The following is a 12,073-nucleotide window of genomic DNA, read 5'->3' on the forward strand; positions in this document are numbered from 1 at the left end:
TGTTTCACGGGCTAAGTTGGCACCTGTCACCCAACACAGGTTCACAGTGCTGAATGCCTATCCCAGAACACCTCTTCGCTTCCTCTGTGCCAAGTGGGACCCTTCCTCTTTTACACATCCAGAACTCCGTTATGTGATTGACTCCACTTCTGCTCCATTGACATTTAACGTGTTTCTCTATAGTTTCTGTCTGACAGCATGTTTACATGGAGTCACTAATGTTCTTTTTTACATTGTTTCTCACATACAGGTATACCAGATTAGGTTTAACACTCCTTACAGGTAGGAAGCATGATAGCTATTACTATTATTATTATTATTACTACTACTAGAAAGTACCTTGCAAAGCATCAAGCCCAAACCAGGGTTTCTCAAAAGCAGCACTATTGACATTTGGGACCACATAGATTTTTGCTGTGGGAAGCTGCCTTGTGCATTGCAGGATGTTTAACAGCATGGTGGGTCTCTACCTGCTAAATGCCAGTAGCAACTCTTTCTGTCCCCAGAGTTGTGACAACCAAAATGTTTATAGACATTGCCAAATGTTTCCAGGTGGAGGCTGCAAAATCATCTCTGGTTGAGAACCACCGCACTAGATGGATGTAAACCAATATTATGGTCACTGTAATTAATTTTTTCAGATTACTTGGAATAATGCTGAGAACTGAGTAGGTACTCAATGAATATTTACTGAATAAATGAAAAAAGGAGAAAAGGACTTCATTAGTTATATTCATAACAGGCCCTACAGCATAAACCCTTATATGATTAAGATGATATTATAAATATATATATATATATATATATATATATATATATTCTTTTTGGCTGTGCTGTGTGGCATGTAGGATCTTAGTTCCCTGACCAGGGATCAAACCCGTGCCCCCTGCAGTGGAAGCACAGAGTGTTAACCACTGGGCTACCAGGGAAGTCTCTAGAAACTATATTCTTATGCTTACACAAAGATCACAGCTAACAGTAGCTTTCTCCCTAGCACATGACCTATGAATACATCTATGATGGTTAGCATCCTGTTTATCCATCAAGCATGAGACATAAAAATTATTTCAAATTCTAGGAAAATATTGCATCAAACACCAATTATCAGACCCATTTTCAGAGAATTAATTCTACATGTGAAAAAATAGTACAATCAAGAATTATTAAAAAAAGACTGACAAATAGAGAATCTCAGATGAGTGTACTTAGGAAATTTCTGTTCTCTTAAAACATAAGTTCTTTTAATATAAATGTTTCATCAATCTTCCAAGATCTGTTCCAAAGTCATCAATCTTTTCCAAGATCAGAAGATTTGTACTATCTTCTGATATTTGGGGAACCTATGTGAGGTGGCATTTCACCTGGAGCTGTTAAAGAATACTGATGTTACTTTGATCTTTAAGAACTGATACTTTTGGACCATCGTGTTAAGGAATACTGATGATGTTTTTTATTTTCAAATTTTCTCAGTGGATTCTTAAATCCTGTATCAACAGGCAACATTTTCCAAATGAGCACTAATAAAGTGTTCTTATCAAAACAGGGGCAAACGTAGCTGAAAAAGAAAAGAATCAAGGGGCTTCTCTTTCAGATGCACTCACTCATTCTTCTGGTGGCTTAGTGCTATATACAGTCTTTTGGAGGGAATCGTAATTTAGCAGCAGACCTCCACTAAACAGTGTGTGAAAAAGAAATTAAACAAACTTCTACTTTTGGCTAGGATGTAGTAACCTGTGATAAGTCAGTGCAACCCGCCCCATCAAGTAAAACTAGAAAAGCCAGATAAAGCACAAGAAACATCTGTTCAAAGGCCTCTGATAGCTGATGAGACCATCAGGAAGTAAGTGGCTGAGATCCCAGGGAGAAGACAACTGTAGAACAAACAGTCCACATTCTATGGATGCTTTTTCCCCTTGGATCTTGCCAATTCTTGGCATGGTGCTAGAAACTGAGAACCTGGACACAGGGCCACTGCAAAGAGGGAGAGAAGCCAGTAGAGCTTTTGGCAATCCCATGGGGGTGGAGAGACAAAAATAAGAGTTTTGGTGCTGCCAGAGGAGCAGGGTATTAATGTGCCAAGGACATAGTGGGAAAGGAGACACAGAGAAGTGGGCCTATCACATGGAAGGACTTTCCCTCAAGGCATGTGTGGTAAAGAGCAAGAAGCTGGGCTTCCCTGGTGGCACAGTGGTTGAGAATCTGCCTGCCAATGCAGGGGACACGGGTTCGAGCCATGGTCTGGGAGGATCCCACATGCCGCTGAGCAGCTGGCCCCGTAAGCCACAATTACTGAGCCTGCGCGTCTGGAGCCTGTGCTCCGCAACAAGAGAGGCCGCGATAGTGAGAGGCCCGCGCACCGCGATGAAGAGTGGCCCCCACTTGCCGCAACTAGAGAAAGCCCTCGCACAGAGATGAGGAGCAAACACAGCCATAAATAAATAAATAAATAAATATTTTTTTAAAGGGCAAAATTCCTTAAAAAAAAAAAAAGATCAAGAAGCTAAAGAGGCAGAAAACCTCTGCAAAGCCAAGTGGAAATCCAGCAATCTTATTCTTAGAAGAAAAACATTACAACTAGGGACTGCCAAGGAAGAGCAGAATGCAGTAAACACCTTGGTTTCTCATAAGGCTCACTGGAGAAGTGCACCCTCAGAATGGAAACAAACCAGAGGGAGATGGAGCCTTACCAACACTGCCTTATAAACAACAAGCAAAATCAGCTCAGTCTCTGACTGGATCAAGGTGGTCTGTTCCCACTCTACGTGCCTGCCCTGTCGCCCCCTGATGTCAGCCAACAGCCTTTAGATCCTTCAAGTTTAGCCTCAACTGCAGAGAGCTGCCTCACCCAAGGGCACACCCTTCCCAGGAAGGACCACAACCAGTGGCTGATTGTGGGGATATAAAGACCTGGCTGTCTGGACCCAACATGGAACAACTCCCTCAGGCCATATGTGTCCCAGAGATCCCCATGGATTTAGCCAAGCTTCAGTGTACCTGGATAACATTTCAACTTCTACCTCTACCCAATCCTGCTTTCTCTCCCTCCTTTACAAGTGCTGATACTTAATAAATACCCTGTACAACAAACCCCATCTCAGTGGCTGCTTCTGGAAGACCCTGCTTGTGACAGCTGCAGAAGTGGTCCAAGAAAGCAGGTGATATGATGGGGTTATTGATCTGGATTACTCACTGCTGGGATGGCAGCAAAGTTGCCATCATTGATGGAAGGTAGAGATAGACATTCCCTGGTATAAGGGGGTGGTCCAATTGCTAAAACCCTTAACAGAGGTGAATTGGAATAGTCCACCTATGGAAAGGAAGGCACTGAATGGGGTAATTTACCAAGTGTTTGAGAAGTAACTATAAGGACAATGAATTGGATGGCTTTCAGCCAAGCTCAGTTTCCTAGAAAAAAATAACTCAAAGCTCCAGGCAACTGTAACTCATGTGTGAAAGCCAAAGGGCCTTCCTCATAATTTAGAAAGAGGTTCTTACATAATGTACCAGGAGAGTCTAGAAAACTGAGGATCAGAAAAACTGGATAATGTAGACCCATTAAAATTAAAACTTCTATTCCATAATAGACATAACAAAAGAAAGGAAAGGCAAGCCACACAGACAGTACATATATCCAACAGATGACTTATATCCAGAATGCCTAAAGAACCACAAATCGAGAATAAAAAGACAGACTACCCAATCAAAAATGGGCAAAATATTTTGACAGGCGCTTCACAAAAAAGGATATTTAAGTAACCAAAACATTTTGAAAATTCAATCCAATTCATTAGGAAAGTTCAACTTAAAACCACAAAGAGATACCTCAATACTATCATCAGAATCGCTAAAATGAAAAAGACTGGCAATACCAAGTGCTGGGGAGGATCTGAAGCAACTGCAACTTTCACCCACAGCTGGGAGAGGTATAAATTGAAACAACCACTTTAAAAAACTTTTTTGCTGAACAAATACATAACCATGTTCCATCAAAGACATGTACAAGAATAGTCACAGCATCACCATTCACAGTAGCTGGAAACAACTCAAATGTCTATCAACAGTAGAACAGAAAAATATACTGTGATGGAAAATATATTAGAATACCATAAAAATGAGAATGAATGAACCACAAGAAGACGAAAATACAGTGAATCTCTCAAACATAATGTTGAGCAAATGAAGTTCAACACAAAAGGCATGCATACTGTACGATTCCATTGATATCAAGTTCAGAATTGGCAGAATTACCTAAGCTGATAGAAGTCTGCATAGAGGTCTCTTTTGGGAGGACCAGGTCACTGGGAGGGGGCTTGTGTTTCTGGGATGCTGTTAATATTCTATTTCTTGATCTGGGTGCTGGTTAAATGGGTCTGGTCACTTTGTTAAAATTTGTTGTACTGTACACATTATTTGTATACTTCCTTTCATGGACGGTATACTTCAATAAAAAACTTTTTAAAATGCAACAAAATGCAGACACCTACATTGCTTTTCTTTCTCCTGCTGTGGTGAGAAGCAAATCCTGCTGACACTGTTGTTTTCACTTTGGTTTCTAAACTGGAAGCATTTGAGGAAATCGGGCCAGGAGGCATTCACCATCCCCAGGACTGATTCACAGCCCTCTTTTGCAGACTCGCAGAAGGACCTACAGGGCAGGAGTCCATGACTAGAAGAAAAGAGAAAGGTGAAAATTAATGTTTTTACAGACTATTTCTCAAAATAATAATTAAGCTAAAGAAAAGTTGGCCACCAGTGCTGCAATATTATCTTAATTTATATTTACTACAGTCAACAACTTGAACTTCTGCCTTCAACACTATAACAAGGATTTCAGCCACCCTACTGTCATGATTCTAGAGGTAATAAGCCAGTTCCATAACACATGATCTAACTGTCTCTTGTGGAAGCATTTATCCCAAATGATTTTTTTTTTTTGAGATTTCTTGTGCTAAAGTAAACCTGTCAACCAAAACAGAGCTCTAATTTACTATCAAAAGGAGTAAGTTAACATGGAAATGAATGCCCCCAAAATGGAAAGGCAGAAGTAGGTCACAAAATAGGTTAATCTCATTTCTTTATCATCCCTTTGAGAAATTCAAAGTACCTCTGAGAGGCAGCCAGAGATAAAGCTGTTCCTTAGCCTCCACTGCCTCCCTGGAAAAGAAAATATTATACAAACAAATGGCAACTCTGAAAACTTGTACAGTTATTTATCTTTTCATTTCTATGTTATCTTCTGCAAAATAGAAAAACACAAACAACTGTCCATTAGCAGTAAAGTAATGATGCCCTGGAGTTTGTCTTTATTCATCTGACATTCAATCAAACACTCCTGGATCCGCGGCTCTGTGTCTGGGGACAGGGATGCTGCAATGTCAAGGCCATGGACTTGTTCTCTTGCAGACCCTGGTGGCTTTTTCTACTTTGCAGCTAGAGACTGCATCTCTCACCCTGGCTGGTCATCTAGCAAAGGCATCTCAAACGATTTTAAGAAAACTGGGAAAGAAAATATACATGTCAGTCAAAGCAAAGCACACACTTCACAAATGTAGGGTCAATAAGCTATTGCAGAATCATACAGTATCAGATCTGTAAGAAACCTTAAACAACACCTCATTCAAATCCTCCACTTAAGGTAAGTTCAGGGAGATTCTGAGACACACATAGCTTCCTAATGGAAGAAGCGGGAAGAGAATCCAGATGTTTTAACTTTCAATCCACACTTTATCTACTGTTGCATATCATCTATTCTCATATAACGATCTAATAATTAGGCTTTAAGAACTTTAAAGCATAATTATAATTCTCCATTCAAATTTCTATAGATCACAGAAACATAATGGAATGCGCCAGTCACTGAGTTAAAATAGAAGTGATTGAGTCTGTGAAAGAATCTTGAGAGTGAGATCTTGTTATATATAAAAATGTAAGAAAGGGGTACTCAACAGTTACATTCAGATACAAACACTTTTGACCTTCTCAGAAACTTGCCTTAAAACTGGGTATCTTTTAGAATCCTGATAGTCACATGACTACATTAACATGTAGCTGAATTTGTTAGCGAAGATGTGGAAAGATGTTCTGCATTTGAAAGAATTCTCTTTAGAACATAAGATATGAATTAGTCCAGGCAAGTGTTTCAGTGTAAAGAGGACACGTGGGGGCTTCCCTGGTGGTGCAGTGGTTGAGAATCTGCCTGCCGATGCAGGGGACACGGGTTCGAGCCCTGGTCTGGGAGGATCCCACATGCCGCGGAGCAACTAGGCCCGTGAGCCACAACTACCGAGCCTGCGCGTCGGGAGCCTGTGCTCCGCAACAAGAGAGGCCGCGATAGTGAGAGGCCCGCGCACCACGATGAAGAGTGGCCCCCGCTTGCCACAACTAGAGAAAGCCCTAACACAGAAACGAAGACCCAACACAGCCAAAATAAATTAATTAATTAATAAACTCCTACCCCCAACATCTTCTTTAAAAAAAATAAAAAAAAAGAGGACACCTGACTGCCATTCAGGAAATATATTAGATATTCATAGGACAGAAAGTATCGCTTAAATAACATTTTTTTTAAAGATTTCCTTTCCTAGATCTTATTCCAAAGATGTTAGAGACTATATTTTCTCAAATGAAACTGGGGATCATGGTTGAGGAATGTGGAGAACACAGAATTCCTATGCAAATACTTATACTTCACTAGGCTCTAAGTTCTACTACACATACATTAACTCATTTATTTCTCACTACAGCACCATAGTACTGTACTGTACCATAGATACCATTAATATCATCCCTAATACACACAAAAGGAAACTGAAGCACAGGAAATATAAGAGACTTGTCCATGATCACTGAGGTAGTGAGTATCACAGCCAGCACTTGAACCCAGGCAGACTGATTCAAGGACTATTAACTACTCTATTACATGTGAGTCCTTACTTTAGGAATGTATGCTCCAAAAGCATAGCTCAAGGTTAGTTCAAAACTTGATATGTACTTTCCCGTGGACCAACCATACACACAGTGGTTGGGTTCTCCCTTCACTCTACAAACTCCTAGTTAACCTTCAATGAGTCGGTATTTGCCTAAGGAGCTAAGGAACACTAGGAAAGGGTGAAGGCATTTCTCTTTCTTTTCCAGGTGTGAGACAGCCCACAAGAAAGCTACAAAATAAGCTAGGCTTGGCTTCAGCATTCTTCCTTGCCACCTAGTCCCTGACCTGTGTACTGACAGCACCCTGTCCAACCCCACTCCAGCACCCCACCTGGACAGCCACCTCCACAAGAGCATTACTTTCTCCTCAACATTTTCTTCCCTTCCTACAATCAAAACTACGTTCCCCAAGTGAGCTGATCACAATGAGACTTTCAAAGAAAAGAGAGGAAGATAACACAGTACGTAATACATAATAATAGATGGACACTTAACCCTCCCAGAGGTTTTTGTCATCATTAGAAGATTGCTTGCTGGAGCAAAGGAATCTCTCATTGTTGGAATTCCAGGGGCCATTTACAGAGGGAAAAATTCATCCAACACTGTCGGATGGGGGAGTCACAGTGAGGCTGAGGAACACTTGAGGCCCAACTCTCCCAAGTGATTCCTGGATCATTCCTCACTCTGAACACACATATTCTTTGATCACTCCACATCTCTCAGAATCTTCTATGGTAAGAGCAATGAAGGTTCATGCAGGGGCCCAGCAGACTGTTTTCATGTTCTAAAGCTGAGTCTTTAATTCAGAAGCTGACTTCTTGTCATTGACTCTTATCAGAGTTATTTTCTGCCATAAAGCATAAGCTGTCCCCCTAAACTTTTCACACTGGCCACTTCTCACTGTCTGATCTTGCGCCAACAGTTCACTCACACCAAGACTCAGCTTCCTCATTTGAAAAGTGAGGGGTTTGAAAGAGCTGATCTTTCATGGTCCTTTTACCACTAACATTCTGTAAATCAAAATTCATTCCTTAACACAATGCTTCTCAGAGGAGTGGAGATAATCCCACCAGCTTTGCTAAATTTCAAAAGGTAACATTTTTTTTCTCGAGACTTGTTCTGGGAATATAGAGAGACATTAAAATACTATTAGGCTTTCCATTCTAAAAATAGGGCCTAAGAAAAATGTCTAGAGTGTTTCCAAATAGCTCTCTTAAAGAGGTGTAACCAACCGAGACCCATAGGCTTTAAACTGCTAGACGAGGACATGTGAAATACTGATACAGTATTAATAACCAGCAGCTCTTTCAAACACTGAGCAGGATGAAGAGCCATTTGTTCTTGCTTTGCATGAAATTCAAGCGCCTACGAAGGACTGAAGCATTTTGCTTTTCATCACATGGAACAGTGCCGTGAGACAGACCACACTATTTTGAAATATAAGTGCTGATATCCAAGCAACAAGCAGACTGACATCTGAAAACAGTGCTCAGCACAGTGGAGGGGCCAGACTGGGCTACCAGGGTACTATTTTAGGAAAGATGGTTACTTTAAGTGATGTGTGAAGTGCATTTGGGGTTGTGCAAAAGTCCCTACAACATTTCAACTCAAGCTTAAGCAGAAAATGCTTTCCTCACTTCTGTAAGTATGTGTTGAAACAAATACAAACAAATATCAAGAATTCTATTATACAGTAATAGTGAGGTTTCTAGGGGATTTTCACTAGGAAGGCTACTCAAATTATTTATCTACAAAAAAATTGTAGATTTTACCTATATAATTTTTTTTTGTAGACAAAGATGTTTATTTTAAGGTTATTTTTTTCACATCTTTATTGGAGTATAATTGCTTTATAATGGTGTGTTAGTTTCTGCTGTATAACAAAGTGAATCAGCTATAGGTATACATACATCCCCATATCTCCTCCCTCTTGCTTCTCCCTCCCTCCCACCCTCCCTATCCCAACCCTCTAGGTGGTCACAGAGCACCAAGCTGATCTCCCTGTGCTATGCGGCTGCTTCCCACTAGCTATCTATTTTACATTTTTACGTATACAATTTTAAGCAAATTTATCTACTAAAATTTCTATATTTATTTACAAAAAATTAGATTTTTTCTTTATTGTACCCTTTGACCAACATCTCCCCATTCCCCTCCCCCACAAATGTATACATTTTTATCAGCAAAACAGTTCTGATAAAGACATAAAGTTAAAATTATTGAATAAGCTACAGCCACACAGTAGGCTTATATAATAGCTAATGGATTTTTGTTTTCTAAATCACTTTTTTCTAACTTTTTTTATTGAAGTACAGTTGATGTATAATTTTATGTAAGTTACAGGTGTACAATATAGTGATTCACAATTTTAAAGGTTATACTCCATTTATAGTTATTATAAAATATTTGCTATATTTCCCATGTTGTGCAATATATCCCTGTAGCTAAATTTATCTAACTTTTTACTTTAAACTACTTTTAGAGACTTACAGAAAAGTTATTAAAAACAATACAGAAAGTTTCCATATAGCCTTTATCCAGGCTCCCCTAAAGCAAACATCTTACATAACTACAGTGTAATTATCAGAACCAGGAAATTAACACTGGTACTAAAGTAAGGACCCTATTCAAACATCACCAAGATCTCCATTTAGGATCCTACACTGCATTTAGTTGTCACTTTTTATTTCTGACAAACTAACCTTTAAGTATATCAGAGAAGCTCAGGATTTAAAACCCTTCTTCCATGGGGTGGGGAGGGGGAAGAATTTTTGTGACAGGCAGGCTTTAAGATGGCCCCCAATGACCCCACCTCCTGCTATTCATGCCCTGTGTAACCTCCTCCCCTTGAGTGTGAGCTGGCCTAGTGACTTGCTTACAACCAACAGAAGGTAATGGGATGTCACTTCCATCATTAGGGTACATAAGACTGTGACTCCTCTCTCACTAGCAGATGCTCTCCCTTACCAGTTCTCATGAAGCAAGATGCCAATGCTGGGTAGGTCTACATGGCAAGGACTTGAGCCTGGCCTCTGGCCAACAGCCAGCTAGGAACTGAGGCCCTCCACCCCTAAGGAACTGAAATTCTTCCAACAATCACATGAGCCTGGAAGTGGATCCTTTCCTAGGCAAGCCTTCAGATAAGACCCGAGACCTGGCCAGCACCATGAATGCACCCATATGACAGACCCTGAAACAGAGGACCCAGATAAGACACTCCCAGGTTCCAGATCCACAGAAACTGAGATAATAGTTGGGTGCTGTTTTAAGCTGCCACATCTGTGGAAATTTGTTACGTAGCAATAGGTAACTAATACACTTTTCTTTGATATATCACTTGGTAAGAGGCATGTTACTGAGTTAGATGTATTATTTATTGATGAGACTTACATAATCTTTTTTTTTAAAAGAAAGTCGTAAATTTGTCTTTGTTAGGCCAAGCTGTTCAGTGAACAGTGCTCACAAAGTCATAGTCACTGGGAACACCCAGAGCTGCAGACCTTAGTTGTGAAGAGAATGTTAACAATGGAAGGGTCTTGCAAGATAATGTACTACTGTTTCCTCCTTTTACATGCAAGGAAATTGAAACTTAAAAAGATCTCATAGCCAGATGCTACGACGCCAGCCCAGTGCTCCAGAATGTCTCACCTAGCTGACCTCTTCTCACAAACAGACGTCACAGATAACACAGGAGCATAAATCCACAAATCATACAGGAGCACGAATTCGTCACCACTGCTGGCAAACACAAAAAACAACAGATGACTTGTTTTCTCTGTGATGGGCCAACGGCATCAGCCTCCTATGTCTGCACTCTCTGGTGGCCTCAAGAGACCTCACAAGAGGTATGGCTTAGTTGGGGTACGAAAGGAGTAGGGAAGAGATTACCTTGGTTCCCAGCTTCATTAGACATGGGGATAGAAAACTGTGCTAGTGAACACTTATATGAGTCATTGTCTCACACCAGAAGAGAAATCATGGGAGAAGTCAAGTTATTTTTTAGTCACTGGTCTGAAACTCTTTCAAAACCAGAGTTTTTCGTCATCTTCATTTGTAATAGCCATGGTTCCAGCAGGAAAGAAATGACTCACTGAAGTAGGATTACTGCAGAGTATTTAATGAAAAGGTCACTTATGAAGGTACTGGCAAGGTTTAGAAAAAATAAACAGGGGTAGTGCAGCATGTGGGGACAGGTTGCCGTTAGCCTCCCAGATTCAACGGACAAGGGAAGGAGCAGTTCTTGGGACTCAGAAAGAGCTGTATGCAGAAGGCTGCCTGATAGGAGCCAGAGCCTCCCACAGTGGGATTCAGGCAACTCCAAACTGTGTAACCTGGTAAAGAAGAAACTAGGGGATCATGACCCAGCCTGCCTCTCTTCCCACACTCTGATGTCCTGTTGGTGGCTCCCATTGGCTGAGCCCCACAGGAAGCTAGAAAGTAGCCACTGTTGAAACCAACCTGTGGGGAAGAGTGGGCTGGAGGAGGGTGGGAAGTGGATAAGGAGAAGTAAAGGAGAAAGAGCCAGCACATGACTGCATGCCTCACACCAACGGGAGCTCAACAAATACTTGTCAGGGGACAAAACGCAGTGCTGTGGGAGGAGACTGTTCAACTATTATTAGCTTGAAATCTGGTAGGAGTGTTTACACCGCAGAAATCAGCAAATGCTACAAATCATTTGTTTTGTTTTTCAGGGAGCCAGTTTACCAGCATACCACTGGATGAAAGTATAAATCACGTCATCTCCTCTAGAAGGGAAGCTGTTTTTACCTCCACTGGAAGGAAAATTACGGTCATGCACTTCTTGGACCAGATGAAGACATTATGTCAATATTAACCCCCTATCTCCCACTACCACCAGCCCTCCTTCTTGGTGGTAATACCATCTACCCAAGTCCGCAAGCCTAAAAACCTTTGTTTCACCCTCAGCCTCACCATTCATATGCAATTAATTACTAAGTACTGTTAATTTTACTTCCCCAAAGTCCCTCAAATTCATTTATTCTCTCCCCATTTTATGTTCTCATAAAATTAAACTGGTTGTAGTTCCCCTAATATACGACAGATTTAGGCTGCCTGCTTTCTCCACCTTGCCCACATGGCAAACTTCTATGTATCCTCCAAAATCAAATTCAGCTGTTACTTC

General features: G+C 40.8%; 1 protein-coding gene across 2 annotated transcripts in view; it reads right to left on the reverse strand.

Moving 5' to 3' along the window:
- The window catches only part of CORIN (corin, serine peptidase), a 180,578-nt gene that overhangs the window by 153,213 nt on the left and 15,292 nt on the right, over positions 1-12,073 (reverse strand). For both annotated transcript variants that reach the window (XM_079713916.1, XM_079713915.1), the window contains exon 2: positions 4,485-4,666. In XM_079713916.1, the coding sequence (XP_079570042.1) occupies positions 4,485-4,666 (182 nt within the window). The remainder of the gene's footprint in view (positions 1-4,484; positions 4,667-12,073) is intronic.

The sequence above is a fragment of the Hyperoodon ampullatus genome (genome assembly GCF_949752795.1).
Source record: "Hyperoodon ampullatus genome assembly, chromosome: 1".
NCBI classification, from domain to species: Eukaryota; Metazoa; Chordata; class Mammalia; order Artiodactyla; family Ziphiidae; genus Hyperoodon; species Hyperoodon ampullatus.